This window comes from Ambystoma mexicanum, chromosome 1q (assembly GCF_040938575.1).
Source record: "Ambystoma mexicanum isolate Mex_15411 chromosome 1q, UKY_AmexF1_1, whole genome shotgun sequence".
NCBI classification, from domain to species: Eukaryota; Metazoa; Chordata; class Amphibia; order Caudata; family Ambystomatidae; genus Ambystoma; species Ambystoma mexicanum.
The window spans coordinates 1,109,389,508-1,109,407,371 of NC_090922.1; the positions used below are offsets into that span (position 1 = coordinate 1,109,389,508).

The window sequence follows — 17,864 nt, forward strand, 5'->3', positions numbered from 1 at the left end:
AAATCCACCACTTTACTGCCAAACATCAGTGGAATTGCTGCAGACGGAATTACCACCAGCGGTAATTCTGCCGAAATCCTCCTGTAGTCCCATGGACTCCAATTATTGTGGACTAACACCACCTACCACCACTTTTAATACCTCAGTAAATCTGGCGGACCAAGTGGCAGTTATGGCAATTCCGTCTATTGGTATTATGTCAGATTTACTGCCGGAATAGGGCAAACTTGTAATAGGTCTTTCTCTTTAGGTCTTTGTCTTTATGCCTTTAAGTATGTCTTTATGCCTTCATGCCTTTACTCTTTGCCCTTCTGAGGAATTTCCTGGTTCACCACATTTTAAGAATTCCTTTTATCTTCTGGTTTCTAGAAATCCCCTCCTCCGCATCCTTATTGTAAACGGCATAACTGCTGTTCTGCGTCTCCTTCTATGGGGGAAGCGGTTGCTCCATCTGCCACGTAACGGTCTTGCACTGGATGCTGGTTTCTTGTCTTATTGTAGCTGCCTTCTCTCAGGCAAGCTGATCACGTGTTGGTCACGGTTTGATCAATCACCAGCAGAGACCTTGGAGCTGCGTTTTTCTGACACACCTGGGCTCTGCAGTGTTGCACGGTGTCTCCGCCCATCACATGGCTGTTGCGGTCCTGCCTTCAGTCTTCGTTGGCTCCACACCGTAGCAGCGCCGTCTGCTCTGCGCTGCTTCCTTCCGGTTGGCTGGATATAAGTCTGCTCCTCTCTCCCTCCAGGTAATGGCATTGTCCCTTATATGTCGATCTCTACATTGAGGGGCATGGCCCCGTTGGTCCTGGGGCTTCTTCCTTTGAAGAGGGGGTCAGCACCCAAACCAAACATGTGTGAGTGCCCCATTACATTAAAACCATCATCTGCTCTCATGTATGCAGAAAATAGGTGAGGCATTGTGGCTAAGGGAGATGTTATAATGTTCTGCAACTGGGAGTTCTTATTCCGTAAGGGGAAGTCTCTCCCAGTGAGATCCCACTTGCCCAAACCCTTAGGGTGGATTTTGTGTCGCAGGCTCACCTCCCTAGTCTCACAGGGGGTGGATCCGCCTTGGACAGAAGGGACAAATTCCCTGGATTCGTCACAGCTATGAAATGTTTAATTACAACTATGATATGCGTATAGAAATCCAATAGATTTTGGCTTTTGAGAAGGATTTCTATACATTGCCACATGGTTCTTCCTGGAACCAAGATGGTATACCAACACCATATGTTCTAGTTCATTAATATGTATTAGGAAATATGTCACAAGAATGGGCATCTTCCCAAACAAAACAATAGTCAGGATGGTTCTCCCCTACATTAGTTCTGCTCCCATTCCTCTCAGGGACCCTCCGTTTGCCCAGTTTCTCAGTTTCTCTGCCACAGCATGTGGGTTCCTAGGCTTTACTGACCCCTAAAGCAAGTGCCCCAGCCTGTACAGTTCAAATGAGTTACCTTCTTCCTAGTGTTGCAGTCTTTACGGTGACCCTGGCATCACTGCTTCCTTTGTCAGCTGGAACTCCAGGCTTTTCGGGGGTACCTTACCTTACCCCACGGCTCACTCTGCTGTGAAGTCTCTTGAGCATACTGGACAGTGGATGTAGCCATCTGGAAAAGTGTAAACATGGACAAGTAGAACAGCAGCCAATGAATTTCTTTTCTTTAAACAGGGTTGTCATACTGTTACTATCCATTCTGCAATCTCTGCTCTGTGGGTTTTCCAAGTTGGTCTCCTCTTCCCTCTGCTAGCTTATAGGCATCTGGTCTTCTGTTCCTTCAGAGGGGTTCTGCTCTGTAAGCTTCTGGATTCCAGTGGATTGAACCGGTGTGCTCACAGGTTTTTTCTCCTAGGTACGCCCAGATACACCACTCTGGTTCTTCCTCGCCCTCCGTCTGCTTCCTGCAGCAAGGAAAATAATTAACTTGTTTCAGGCCCTACCTTTTTTAAAGATCCCTCCCATTTCCTCATGGGGTCTTTCCAAACATCCTTCTCTTTCACCCCCTCTAGGTCCAATCCTGTCTTTCCTCTTGACTTCTGTTGTTAGGTTGCACAGTAGGCCTCTTCCCATTTTCAGTCCACCGCAGAGACCCGAGGCTCCCTCACCCTGGGCCCTTCTCGTGTCTTCTCCCCTGCTGCATGGTCTTGCCATGTGGATCACGGTGAAGCAGATCTGCCCACTTCCATGACACCGCCATGTTTCCTGCCGTCACCTTTCCTCTGCTGCAGCTGGTCTCCCCCTCCGCTCTGGATGCTGGCAGTCAGCTCTGCTGCTCTTCTCAAATTCTGTGCCTCGGGTGGCCTCGATCCATTTACCGCCTCCAGCCGTGACATATACCAGCACTTCCCGCCCTGGCGACTTTCCATTCGCCGGCCTGCTTTCCCTGACGGCTCCATTGTCCCTGCCCGGCCGCCTCTGCGCCGTAACTCGACCAGGTAAATGCAAGTCACCACAAAGAGCTACAGAGCGCTTCATTGGGTCTTCATGGGCTTCCTTCTGAATACTCTTCCCCCTCACCTCCCTGATCTCTTCCCTCACCCCATTCCATGCCTCCTCCCACTGTCTGGTCCTGCCTATGACCAAAATTGCCCACTGGAATCTGCCTGCTCTGCCTATCCAAGAATTGATTTTTTCTCGTCACCTTTGTCCTTCCATCATCTAATGTTGTAATCTCTCTTTCTACTGCCAGTGTGCTAACACCTGGCTGACTGTAGTGTTTCTGCTCCCTGCTTTGGCCTTAAAGCGACCTCACCTGAATATTGCATCTTCTGGGGTATTCCCTTCTCCCCCTGGTGTTACATTTCCAATCTGCTCCACACCACCTTCACGACCACCTCCACCTTGTGATGTTCCTGCTTCCACCTCCTCCATATCACCCCCCCATCCCTGAAGTTACTACCTCTGTGTCATATGCGGCTTCTGGTGTGATCATCCCCTGCTTACCCTTTGGTTCCACCACCTCCTTCTACACCCTGGTTCGTACTACCTTATTTAGACTCGCCCTCCTGTGTCCCTAATGTTACCATCCCCTCTGCCACTGTGCTCCTTCTGATTTTAGCACCTCCTGTGCTACTCCCTTAACTCTCCCCACCTCCGCCTGTTCTCTCTCTCTCTCTCTCTCACTCACTTACTCACTCACTCTCTCTCTCACTCTCTCTCTGAAACCCCTGCTTCAACCTCTGTTAACCCCAGTGCTTAGTGCTTTTTTACGCGCCGGAAACGGTGACTGTTCTAAAAAAATAAAATTAAAAAAAAACCTGTTCCTCAGCTGCTCTGTCTACATTCAGACACACAAAGGTAAACTCCACTTTTCTACTACCCTGAGTGAGGAAGATTTGAGGCAATTAACAAAAAGGGGAAAGCTCTGTTAAGTGGCCCATGATGTAGGAGTGTTAATACATTCACTCATGAAAGCTCTGCAGATGTGGAAAGGACCGACAGAAAGGCTGCCCGTTTAGTGTTCCACACTGTCCCTCTTGCTTTCAATACCTCTTGTTAGGAAAGGTTGTCGAGCAGCTGAAAACCAAGATGATCTGAAGCAAACCAACTTTCATGCATGGCCATTTATGCAATTTTGGCATCTGTTGTTCTCCCTCACCGGGTCTTCCCTCACGCTTCCCACAGGCGCTCACTATAAACTTTGACCATACCTCATATGATTTACACTGTTGAAACCTAACCCGATCTATAAATAAGCTGACTGCATGCATCTTCTCAACCGACAGAACATTCTTAATTAACAGTGTCCAGGACTTCTGGAGACATTATCCTAGGGGGAGACTTTAATGTGGTGTTGGATCTAGGTTTGGATAAAAGTAACTGCGTGGAAAGAGAGATAGCAACTTTTTGTCTCTGAGTGACTTGCTAATCGAACACAATTTGAAAGACAATTGGAGGCTGGAGCATTCGACTGCCAGAGAGTATGGTTTCTACTCTGGGGCGCCTGAGGTTTATTCCAGGATTGATATGCTGTTGGCGGCTGGAAGGATGGCTGAAAATGATAGGACGAGCAGGATTGGTAGCATTCTCTTGTCGGATCATGTGCATGTCATGATGCATTTGAAGTTGGATTATGTGATACATAGAACTTATAGTTGGAGAATGAATACTTAATTCTGCATGATGCGGGTTTGGTGGAGAAACTCACGGCAGAGAGAGAGAATTGCAATGGGGAAGTGTCTTGGGTAAAATTACTGTATACTGATCCCGCTGCGGCTATTAGTAAAAATGGTTTGAGGTCAGGACCTTTCTTGCTGAAGAGGGGCACGAGACAAGGCTGTTATTGCTATAGAGGCCTTAGCGGAGGTTTTGAGGTAAGACGGAAGTTAGTAGTTGTGACATGCTGGAGGTTGGTGCAATGACTGTGGTTGTACGCTGATGATTTGCTTCTTATGCTCAGGAATTTGGAAGATTCATTACCTGCGCTTATGGAGATCTTGACTGTGTTTCATCAGTCGTCGGGTTACAAAATAAATTGGTCTAAGTCCGAGGTGTTGCCGCTAACTCCATCTTGTGCTAGGCATCTGGTGAGTTCTTATGGTTTGAAGTGGTGTGTAGAAAGAATGAAGTACCTGGGGTCTGGTTGACGCCTAATATTATGGATTACGCAGGTAAGAATTTGAGGGAAGTATTTTCTGATTTTAAGGTTGACTTGGAGAGATGGGGTTTGTTGAATCTCTCGATGTGGGGAAAGGTCAACGCATTGAATATGACTGCAGCTCCAAAAAGATCAATTATGTGCTGAGCATGCTCCCACTGACTATTAATCCCAAATGCTGGAAGGAACTAGACAGACTGGTGCAATAGTTCTTTTGGGACCATAAACTGCCCAGATTGAAGCTTTGGAAGTTGCAACTTCCACTGGAGAAGGGGGGGCTAGGAGTTCCCAATTTTAGGGCTTACCATCTGTCGTTCATGTCGCACATTTTTTTGCCGTTCCTTAAGGATGGTTCAGATGAATGGGCGGGTGCTGAAGCTAGCTGCAATGGCCCTCTAACGCCTAGAGCGGTTTTGTTGACTGCTTGTGCCCCAGGAAGTGTAAGGTATCCATTGAATGAAGCTGTAAGAGTCTTGTGGAGGAAACTGTGTGAGTTGTTGAAGATGGATGCCTTAAAGGATCAAACGTCTTTGGTCTGGTTGAACAATAGAATCAAGATCGCAGGAAAATCTGTCTTTTGGCTCTTGAGTGGGGTAAGGTGGATCTCGGATTTTATGAGGGATGGAAAATGGCTGACGGCCAGAGAGTTTCAGGATAACTGGAATGTCACGGGTTTCTCATTGACTGATTATCGAAGACTTAAGAGAGTAGTGGGTGTGGCAGTTCCGGAAACCAGGCTAGTCTATGATCTTTTTACTAGTGTCCCCAAACCTGGAGTGGGAGGTTTAGCCAGCAGAGTTTATCGCCAGATTGTTTCTGGGTACCGGGGAAATGACGATCTGAGAGAGGATTGGGGCAGTAGAATTGGATTTGCTATCTCAGCTGAGTAATGGTTGAATATATGCCAGAATATCAGATGCTGCTCATGAAGCCTTTGTGAAAGGTCATGCGAGATCAAAATACTAAATGGGATCTATTGGACGCCTGAACGTTTGTGGAGAAGGGGGTTGGCGGTTAGTAGTGAATGTTGGGCATGTGTTCATGAGGTGGGCACAATGGAGCATATGATGTGGGATTGCTCAAGAGTGAGGGGATTTTGGACACAGTATCTCAAGCATCTCATCACGATCTGTGATGAGATACTTGAGAAAAGAATTGACTATGACTTTAAAACTTTGGTGTTGGGATCTGATGAGCTATTGGAGGATTTGACTATGAACCTGAAGAAATGGCTGTTCTGTGGTGCGATGGTTGGGAAGAAACTAATTTTATTAAGTTGGAAGTCTAAAACACCTGTGGAAATGGATGAAAGAGATGCATGGATTGGCTGACATTGAGAAAGTCATATACAGAAGTGAGAAGAAGATAACCCTCTTTGAGAAGATCTGGGGGAGGTTTTTATTGTACTAGATTTCTTGATTTTAACTCGTTTGTACTAAAGTTGATGGGTGAAGATAAGGTGGGGGAAAGGGGTTGGGGGTTTTAGAGGACTCTTAGTATTCGTTGCCGAATAATGTATGTATTTTACAATTTGGGAGATCGGATATTTATCAGCACGTTTTTCTGTATATATGTAAATTGTATTTTGGGAAAATAATAAATACATATCCAAAACAAAAAAAAAACAGTGCCCTGTTTTCAGTGTTTTTTGTTTTGTTACCCTGCCCATGTGTGTTTCAGGCCTAACCTGAAACAACATTTACAGATTACAGACCAAACACCTACTCCCCACCATGATCTTGGTCTGCTCTGCTTCAATGCACATGGGTTGTCCCCTGAACCCAAAGGACAAACCGCGTGTTGCCCGCCTTCCTCGGATTACCCCGGTAGAGATTTGAAGTGGTTGCACTGGTGGTTTAAAGATCGGCATTCTGCAAGGCTGTTGATGTCTTCCAGGGTGCGGGCCGGTTAGAGTCACAGGGCCAGGCTGTGGAACATAAATCGGCGCAACAAATGTGGAAAGTGTAGCAAGAGACCGTAGGTTTATTACATTGCCATCCAATACAACAGCCCGCAACATGTCCCCTTCTAATAACCACACTGCAATCAACAAATAAGACTGTATTTTGCACTTTTAGGAGCTGATGCGCTCCTTATCAAACTACCACACTTGGCCTTGTACAAATCCTATCCCTGGGAAGATGCATTCTCTGGCCTCAGGGAGCAAACTCTGCTTGTCTGCTTTTCTTGTCGTACACCGCAGCTTCCTTCAGCTGCATGGCTTGGTCCTTCTGAAAAGATCCCGTTTCCGAGGTATCCTTGAAGGTTGCATGCCGCCGCCGCCTCACTTCATGGCATCGTGGTCTTTTCCATCTGTTAGGGGATGCATGTGTCCTGTTATTAAACTATGCGCTTATGGTGCCAACGCCCAACTCGGTCAGCAAACTCATAGTTCCAGCCGCCCTATTGTCTGCGTCCTCATAATCATATGTAAGTTGCTGCCATGCCAAGGAAGAAACATACACAATAATGACTCCATGCATGTTCAATGCAATGTAATAAAATTCACAATATGATGTTGTATTATGACGGTGGTACTCTGTGGCACTTAGGTATAGACTGTTGCTCTGTCATTATTTCTAATGGATGTTGGTCGTTTGCATTGTAAACATAATTGTTCATTAAGTAATGTATTCGAAATTGAAAGAATGAAAATGTGTAATAGAAGTTTGTACTCCTAAAAGTATTAATCACTCTATTTAAAATAAAACAAAAGCACTGAATATGTACATTCTAGCTTGTGTCGTATTACACTTACATCAACTGCATTGACCATTTGTTCCCATTATCCCTCGTGTAAACCTGTACCAGCCTAATTTCCCTCTCCCGGGCTTATCTACTAGTTCTGGCTTACGTGATGCTCCTCTGTGCACTGTGGCTGGCACTTGCTGTCTCACCGCCACAATCCCTGTCAACACTCATTTGCCCGCCACCATGGTATCGCATAAAAATAACGAGAACGAATACTGCGAATCCCAAAACATCGAGTTTTTTAAATCGAATGTAAACAGTTCATCGAAAAAATAGAGGCGGTTTGGGGTATTAATTAAGGCGGGTGCTGCGGGGATCTAGCCCCCGCGTTTTTCAATTAACTGTTCAAATTCGAGACAAAAAACGATTTTTTTTTGTATCGCAGTAAAATGTCTTGTTTTCATGTAGATCCTCCGCTCTTTAGAAAGAGGCTTTTCAGCTTAATTCATTACGAGGTGGGAGGTAAGGGATTACCGGCACCGGTAAGGACACCGGTGCCGGTAATCCCTTACCACCCTACTACGAGTTCCCTTTGCGGGTCCTCCCTTAACGCCTGGACCCGCAAAGGGACTTTGGAGCTAATAACGGTACCGCAATTTGCGGTACCGTTATTAGCGCCTTCCCCATTGAACCCTATGGGGGCTCAAATGGGAATGGGGAAGGGCCCTGGTGAATGGGGAATTACCGCCCCCGCCAACCTTGGAATGGGGCGGTAATAGCTCCATTCACCAGGGCGGAGTCGGTAAGGATTTGGAGGCAGCCATGGCGCTATTAGAGCCATGGTTACCTCCAACCTCGTAATGAGGCCAACATGCCGCATTGCCAACAATGCTACTATGTGAATGTCCCCAAAAGGCCCAATGCTACTCTAAACGGCTACTTTCCATATATAATGTCTCAAAGAAGAAAGCTTAATTTGTGTTTTATTCTCTGCCGTTACATTATTTGCCATAACTTGCTTGCAATTAAGGGTGCTGTTTGATTAGTTCAAATAAGCATGTTACTATGTTGGAGGCCCTATGATTGGACTCACGTTGCAGATAAGTTACTGTTTGTTCTATGAATGTTTTTATTACATTCTGTTTTTGGTTTTCCTTTTTGGTGAACAGCATTATAAGAAAATAAATAGTTTGCTGTTATATTGACAATTAGTAATGCAAGTTTATATGTGAACAGGAAATGGAAACTCAAAATGTAAAGAACCATGAAACAATGAAGATGTTGCAAACTCAGGTTGCTGAGGAAGGAATCCAGGTTAGTTTTTTAATTACACTGATTCTTAAATATCCTTTAATTATAAGAAAAGGTAGTGAGCAACCAAACTACTCACCCTTCTGTAAGATTGCGAACGTGTGTGAGCAGCCCAGCTGTCTTTGATAGTCTTTTCTGCAGTGAGGAAGTAATGTTATTGGACCTTCATTAAAGTACAACGGATAGGATTCTGGTAACCTGTTGGATACACCACACCCATTCCCCATTAGGTGGCCTGGAGGTTTAACGTTCGAATCACAGACTCTGTTGCTGATATCACCCACATCACATTCATCAGAGCTCTTCCCACCCAAATGCTTCCCTGATGGCTAACCCACCCCTGCATCCGTTCTCCCCGAACACAGAATCCCTAGCGCCACACAAGTAGCGGCTACTACAGACATGTACTCATAGGGAAGATTGTGCCATCCATACATTCAGTGTCTCTGCAATACTAAAATATGCAGTACCTAATGTTATATTTGGCGTCATGGCACCAGTACCCAGAGTTTCTTTCGACACCACAGGGAATGGTTTGAAAAAATGACTTCTTATTGGTTTTTTGTAAAAGAGCAAGCGACCCTTAGATTTTGCATACTGTGGCAGGTGTGGCTACATCTTGTTGGTATCTGTTCTGCATGACTGCTGCATGCAGTGTTTGTGGAGCTAGTAGTGGCTACGATGCCTGTTACAATATGAGAGCATGATGCAGGCATGCATGGCAGAAAGACTTTTTGACTTCCAGACTACCAGTGAACCAAATTGTTACTTTCATCCTGTCAGACCCCCAAATTAATTTCAAGCATGAAATACGTGGCCAACCCCCAAACTTGACTGGCCCCATCAGACACGCACCCAAAGCCGATCCCCGTTTCCAGGCAAGTAAAGTCAGGAAACTTTACCAAGAAGTAATTCTAGAGTCATTGACAATCTAACTGGTATGACTGTGCATACCCGGGTCCTGAAACCTCTTGCACCAAATTCATGTAAGTGGTGTGAACTGGACAAACCTCAGGGGCGTGACTAGCGATGCTGAAGATGGCCGCCACCTGATATAATTTATGTGTCCCCGGAGTAAAACGGTACCCTTCAACCGCTAACAAGGATTCTGCGGGGTGGCAGTGGAAGAGTGATCACCGGATGTTAGCAGGGTTCTGAGGGTGGTAACGCTATGGATCAGATTATGGGCCCACTTCAAGATGGTGGTACGAGTACAGACACGCCGCAGTTGGATCTCTGTGCCCAACTAGAGGAGCGCTCGCCTGCTGATGGCCCTCAGAGGAGAGCTACTCGGCAAGACCGTGTGCAGCGGCCACACCAAAACGTGTTTATTTCATATACGAAAATCTCGAATTCGAAAATAACGAATTCGAAATGCCTGCATCAAAATAATCACGCAAATCCCCCCTGCACGCTAACCCCACGCCATAAAAACTTACCCCTGTGGCTCACTTACCTGCTGTTCCTCTCCACAACTCTTTCCCTGCGACGCACTTCCACCGTGGGTGCATTTTTTAAAAACTGTATCTGTCCCCCACTTTCCTTTTTATGGAATTGGGGGACACCCCCGAATTCCAATAATGTTGATCAAGGTGAGCGGGGGACACCTAGCTCCACTCCCCTTACTCGACATTTTCTTTTTTTACAGTGCCGAATTCGGCATTTCCGCCTGTTTTTTTTCCATTTTATTTTTTTCTCCATATACCGTCACTCACTCTGAAGCCATGGTATGGTGCTGCATGACTGGGTGAGATGGGGTGCTCCTATTTCCAGTGCTCCCAGCCAATGACCAGGTTTGTAATTTTAGGGGCAGAAACATTGTCTTCCCACACAAGAACCCAGAGCATTGGCCAGTAACCAAAAATCTGTGTTGTCTAGATGTTACGTACAGGTGGACATTCCCTTTTTGGCTCTTATTTGGGAAGGCATCCCAGTTCAGTGCACCACTTTTGACGAAGTACTATCTACTGTTGACCTGCCAGCAGGTTGTGGGATATGGCCACCAGAAAGTAGATGGAAAGAGTGACCTATTGACGGGACAGAGGGGAGAAATTGGAGGATCATAAGATGATCCCTGTAGCAGCACCAACTAAAAGCGCCTCCACCTGAAGGGAGCAACAGTGCACCCTGTGTTTAATTATTGCAAACCTGTTATCTGCTTCTTGGATTGGCCGACGTACAGCTTTGAGTTTAATGCTACAGGCAGTCATTTAACTGGAATGGTAGTGGGATCCAGTCTTTCATAATGATGAAGGCTGGTGTAGTTTAGTGCAGGAATCTTCTTGGACTACATCATGGAAATTGGACTGCTGTGGGGTGATGCTGCTGACATGACTGCATTATGAACATCAGTACATTTATGTTTAGGTGGCAGATGGGGGCCACTCTGCAGCCGGGCTGGAGCATGGTAGATGCTCTGTCTCTTCCTTTCTCCTTTTCCCTATGCTTCCTTTTTTACTTTGAGGCGATGGCTCTTGCCTAATGTGGCCTCATATGCCATCGTAGGTATTTCTCATGGGGGATTCTTGGTTGCTCTTAAAAGGACTTGTTAGGGTTTTTGAGTATATGGATATTTCTAGGGGTTCACATCACATTTCTATTCCGATGGGTAAACAGGATTTTTTTTGAGGAGGTAAAGGAGTATCCGACCACAGAAAACTGGCTTAATTGTTAATATGTGCAAGGTCTAGGCTTTATGGGAAGCTTGGAGTTTACAGCTACCTTGTCTTGACATACAATGTTAGGGGCCTCAATTCCCTGAACCAAAGCAGTACAATTCCTTAGGAAGTATAAGGATACACAAGCAGATGCAATATGCCTACAAGAGACCAATATATTGCAAAAAGATGTCTTCAGGCTCCATTCCATTCTATTCCCCTTTGCCTTTTCTGCTAATGTAAACAAAGGGGCAGGGGGTTGTATTCGTATCGGATGGTTGGGTTTTTCCTGATGGCTAGTACAAAGGACAAAGAGGGGAGAGTTGGATTTGTGATGGGCAAATTTAATGATGGTTTGTCCATTTTAGCATGTATTTGGAGTCTTATTAGTGGCCAGAATAGATGGTTCTGTGCGACTCCGAAGGAGCTTTTAGCATTTGTGAAAAAGATAGGTCACCCCATCTGTGGATATTAATTTAGCTATTGACCCAATTTAGGATGCGTGCAAGGAGTGTTATTGGTGCTTGAATCAATCAGGGAAGAAAACGATCACCCTATGATGAGATTCAGGACTGGTTGACTTGTGGAGGCATGCACATCCAGAAGTTAAGATTATACTTTTTATTCCCATGCGCATTGTACCTATTCAAGACTAGATTGTATTTTTATGGATAAGATACTAGTTGACAACAATAAGGACATCATCTTAGGGAACATAGGTTTTTCAGACCATGCAACAGTTTTCTGATACAGTAGCAGCAGCTGACATGCTGAATACTACCCTAAACAATAAACAGTGCTTTGTTGCTTCTTTCAAAGCTAGCCTGTTATTAGCAAGTACATTAAAGCTGAAAATCTGGTCCAGTCAGATTGGGGCATCAAAAGTGATGCAGGGGAACAACTTTGTTCCAAAGAGTGGAAATTGGAGGCCTTCCAAAAGTATTATGAGAGCATATGCGAACCTGAGAATTCTGAGAGAAGATTCGTAAAGGACTTCAGGTCGACTGCTCTATGATCTCTGCCTCGTAGGATCGGAGGAAAATCCTCAATAGCAGAATAAACGTGGAAGAAAAACCTGGTGGCAATTAGGTCCTTGAAGATGTACAAAGTGCCAGGTTTGGATGTCATGATGGATCTCTTTTATAGGTTAATCTGTACTCCCTTATTGGCAACTCTAAATTGAGCTGTTGAATTAGCTGTGGGAGGTACTAGGATTACTGACTCGATGGGTGAGGCAAGGATTACAGTTATTCACAAACAAGGCCGGTAACCCAGGTTATGCTCTTCCGATTGCCCCATTGCTGTCCTCATTACAGACGTTGAGTTATACGCTATGGTTGTGACCAACGGGCTTGAGAAGACTCTCCTGGACATTGTAGGCATCAAACAAGCGGTATCCGATGATTATATTCACTAAAAAATGGATAGATATTTAATAACAAAAACCTCTACAACGAAAAAATACCAAATTTATATATGGGGGTGGGTTAAGGGGTTAAAACGGGTGGGAAGGGTTTTAGGGTGGAGTATCAAACATAGGGAAACTGGAGCTTAAGAGAGGGGTCCCATTTTTTTTTAAAAAAAGATGGTATTTTTTCGTTGTAAAAGTTTAGTTATAAAATACCTCTGTTTTTGTTATAAACACATAGAACCCAAACAGGCGGTAATGGCTCAACAAACCTTTGCTCAGCTGAGGGCATTCTGTCAGAGGGGATTTGTCCAACCCAGGGGGTGGTAGAGCCATAAGCGCAGAGAATACAGCCTGATGATCACATTCAGGGTTGCCAGTATATGGGCAAGGAGCATAAAATGACTGTTACATGACAGTGTCACTAGGGGAGCCCAATATCTATTTCACCCTGAGCATACTGCAGATCCTTGATCACTTCCTGCAGGCTTTGGACTTCAAAGGTGGGTTAGATAAGATCAAAGCTCTGAACATGACTAGATACTTGATCACTAACCCAACTACAGGAGAACACTCTGTTCAATCGATCAAGATATTTGGGTATGCACCTTAGCTCCTCTACCCTCTTAAATTATCTCGGCATCCTGGAGGCAATTAACTCTGATATAGCATGGTGAAAGATCCAAGTGACGTCTGCTTTGGTATGACTGGCTCAGTAGAGCTGTAATGTATCATTTTCAGGCACTCTCCACACTGGTCCCAGCCAGGGTTCTAAGGAGACATCAACAAGACATGCTTGCCTTCGTGTGGAGGGACTCAGTGCACAGAGTCTCCGGTCCTGCACTCTGCGAGTCTAGCTCGAGAGGATGACTTTCATTCCCATACATTATTAACTACTACCAGGCCTCCCAATTGCGAGTTCTTCAGGATTGGAACCACCTCCATCACAGAATACCTGAAAGGTGATAGAGGCCGTAACTGGGAAGCCACTATGTTGGGTTGCGTGGCTTCTGCAGTCCGCACAAGCTTAGATGAAGAGCAGCGAACAAACTCCCATCCCAGAGATGCTTTGTAATGACATGGGACGGTATTATGAATGCGTTTGATCTGACCACATTCCAGACCCTCTCACCCACAATTTAAGCCTGATTTCCATGCTCAAATCTGTTCCCTTTCCTCTTATATAACACTTGTCAATACTTTTGTGTGACTTAAACAGTTCCAACAATATGAGCGAGCACCAAACACTGCAAGCTCCAATCCCGATTTTTCACAAAATGTTATACCTTCTATTTTACTCAAAAAACATCAATTCGTATTCGCACTTTTGCCAAAACACCCAATCTTTTTCACTCACCGTTCACATGGTTCCTTTCTGGACCCTCGGGGTCACCGCTTTCGTTACCGCCTTCTTTGGCTTTTCACCCACTCAGCTGCCCGTAGGAATGGGAAGGGATAGCGTTGGGAACACTGGTCCCTTCGGACCCTGGTCTGCAGTTTTTCTTACACTACCAGTGTCTACGGGGAGCTTCACGGTCTACTCGGCCGAATGGCAAAGGACTTGTGATATTGCCGAAGACCTAGAGTTACTTTGTCGACGGTCAATGGGTGTTTTATTCTAATCAATAATCGATAAACCATCAATCTCTGCTCCCAAGTGTACTCCGGAGACCCCCGGCCGGCTCATAGAGCCAAAGTTTGCTCCGAAGTACTTTAAGACGAGATAGCTGCACCCTTGAAATGGATGGGGGTGCAGATTTATTACTCCAACACCAATCAATAAGGACAACTCAATGGTTTGGCAAAGGGAGTCCGCTTAATGACAAAGTACAAAAAACGGGGAGTCATGGAAATCGGCAGTGATGCGATCGTCCTTCTCGATTGAACTCCAACGAACTTCATACAAGTAGGAACATTTATACTCAAAACTCATCATAATTGACGTGTAACACTCAAAAATTAACATGCAATTCTATTGGTTAGGAAAAGGTAACTTTAATATAGGTGCTATATCCGTATATGGTAACGGAGTGAGGGGATTGGGTAAACACTGTCAGGTGGGCATCTAAGCCCTTCCTTCAAAAATGACTACTGTAGACGTCACTAAAAGTATGACGTCCCATTGGTTCTACTAACTATAGGACCCTAGATTATTTGGTCCATTGTGATTGGGTTGGCACCAACCCCATGCATAAATGTCCACTTTGCTTAGCAGCATGCAGAATGGTCAGCCAGGTGCAGGGTGCCCCCTAGTTACCCAGCCTTTCTCCAATTAAGGTTACAATCAATCATCGCTTCAGCAACTATGTGTCAATTATTTTACTGTGGTTGGCCTCGAAACTGTATCTTCTGTCTGGAAAAGTTCTGAAATCTCTGCCTGGGCGGATACCAAGCATAGGTGTGAACCAGTGCTCCTTCTCGCTCGGCTGGTCATGTGATTTCCTCACCGTGAATTTGTCTAGTTTCTCTCAATTTGTGCATTTGATTCTTATTCAGCTTAGCCACCTGCCTACGCTTCCTTATCTCGACCTTTCATAGACAGGATATTCTGTTCATAAGCTTCAATTAGATGTCGCTATTGTTCGTTCCTTCTATTGGTATGACGTTGGCTCTCCTGGCACGAGTTGCATCTGCTGAGTTTCGAATCAGCCTACTCTTCTCATTTTGCTAGAATATGAATCTCTGCTCATGCGGCCTTTAGTAACCTGGGTTGATTCTGCTTCGTTTGCAAAGTGGAATTTCACTTATACTGTGCTTCGGTTTGAGGTAGATTATGTATAATGGCGCTTGCCGCACTATTCATCTACTTAGCATAGCAAGCCATGTTTTCTTAGCTTTCTTGCGGTTCCAAGCATATGTACAGGTGTTAGCTGGTTGAATATCTTCATCCTGTTTACAGCTTAAGCTTCTTTGTATTTCAACATCGTTCTGCCTTTTTAGGTTCACAATATCCTTATTCATGGAGTTTTGTCTCTTTGTGTCATTCTCGGGTCGTTATTTCTTCTATCTGTACGCTTGTCCGGGTCCCCATGACGTCACCATTCGTCTTCCATTAAGAACTTTTTAGTTTCTTCCTGGACTGTACTTGGGCGATCTTCGTTTCGTCTCATTTGCTGGTAGGGTTTTCTTAATGGATACCTTACTGTCCATGGTTGTCTGGGTATCGGTACTTCAATAGGTGTTGCTTTTCTGATAGGTACTGGGCAGAGCCCTACTGCGGCTCTCTGCTGGTTTATTTGCTCATCATACGTCGCATATCTTGGTGTGAACGTTCCTGGTACTTCAAAATGGGCAACTGGAGTGCAGGCTTTATTTGGGACCTCCTCTACAATTCATTTTGTCAACATCCACCTTGACAAACTTTCAAAAGTTAAAATGAGAGGGCGCTCAACAGCAGGATTCCTTCTTTTGAAAGACATGTATGTACGCAGAGAACAATCCTCTCTGTCTCTGTATGTCACTTTTCACAAATCGCAAGGTCTAACCCTAGATCAGGCATTGATTGAAATTGTCAGCACAGTCTTTAAAGAAGGTATGAGTTATGTAGCACTTTCACGTCTACGTACGATTTTGATGCAAACAAAGTCAAGGCTGACATTCCTTGTATCCTAGAGTAGAACAGACGGTATCAGGTAATAATATCCCCAACAAAAATATCACCGTAAATATGGCCGTTTGGTTCGCCATAGGCGATAATTGTATTGGGGATATTATTTGGGAGCGGGGGTGTCCCCCGCACATTAAAAAGTGATGCGGGGGTTGCGGGGGTGTCCCCCGCAGGGTCCATTGTGAATTTCGCCGGAAAAATATGGCGATATTTTTGTATGGCGATATTTTTGCGGCGAAATTATCACATGGAACCCAACAGACTACATGCACTCTACACACCCCATCTAGATATGTACCCTGTTCCTCAAAAAGGTAACGTTTTGAAAATGAATGCAAACAGAACTTATAAGAGATCTCCCAACAATACCACCAAAGAAACAAAACTGCTACTTCATCAAGCAGTACAACCACAAAGCTATCTAGTGCAAACACAACTGCACATCCATCAGCAGATATAAAGAGAAATATTTCTTCTACAAAAACAAGTGGAGGTCCAGCAATTGACACAGAACTCTCTGGTCATTTTTTCCATTTTCCAACACAACTAGTGTAAATTGCTATGCAAATATAGCAATCAATCTGCTTTTCCAATTGCCACCAATTGTTCGAAACATTTACTTGAACAGCTCAGACCAGTTGTGTTTGCAAATGTTCATGCCACAAATAATCCTAACAATTAGTGTCTCAGGAATAAGGCAAGAGTTGGACTACTGCACAGGAATAGTAAAATTCACCATAAACGCACAGGAAGAAACACAAGAATGTCTAATGTACTTACTGCAAGCATTGGAAACCAAAAACATACCTATGATATAAATCTTCCAAATTTCATACATGTGGAAACATACATGCACTCTCTTCAACCATGTTTCACAAGAGCACGCCCCTAATGAACGATTTGTGTATGTATATATACCAAATTGTGAATCCATTCCATTTAATCAGCTGTTGCAAAATGCAGATCATTGCATATTATGCACGTTTTGCAATTCAGACAATCGTACCACCATGTACATAAACTCACATAGCCAATATCTAACACTAATGCTTTTACGGTACAACAGAGATGGTACCAAAAACTGCAAGCTTACTAGCTTCACACACTGGCAAGTATCTCTTGGCAAGAAAACCTTCACAACCGTAGGCATAATTTATCACACTGGTGCCACAGCCACTGCAGGTCACTATACTGCATACATAAGTGGTTGGTTTGAATTCAACAACACTTTTGTTTCTCTAAAACAGAGAATACCAGCAAATCTAACAAATGCTGATTTAATATTTCTTAAACCTAGATTTAGTCACTGACCTGTAAAACTATCAACCGTTATACGCCAACTGGTATCTAACTACATCTATACTACTGCAAGGCTGCTTTTAAAATGCAAAACAGTTTCAATACGCCAACAGGTATCTAACTACTTCAAAATACCCTCCATAACAACATTTCCTTAAGTAAGGCACACTTCAAACAAACATACTGTCAGTAAATGTAGCAGGGTTTTTTTAATCCTGTACGGATTGTTTTTCTCAATGACCCAATGATTATGCAAACAGAAAAAGCAACTGTGCAAAACACACAGTAAT

At 44.4% G+C, this 17,864-nt stretch overlaps 1 protein-coding gene across 4 annotated transcripts in view; it reads left to right on the forward strand.

Annotated features, from left to right (window-relative positions):
• CCDC18 (coiled-coil domain containing 18) overlaps window positions 1–17,864 on the forward strand; it is a 2,185,916-nt gene that overhangs the window by 1,082,725 nt on the left and 1,085,327 nt on the right. For all 4 annotated transcript variants that reach the window (XM_069641832.1, XM_069641829.1, XM_069641831.1 and 1 more), the window contains exon 16: window positions 8,529–8,606. In XM_069641832.1, coding sequence (XP_069497933.1) covers window positions 8,529–8,606 — 78 coding nt within the window. The remainder of the gene's footprint in view (window positions 1–8,528; window positions 8,607–17,864) is intronic.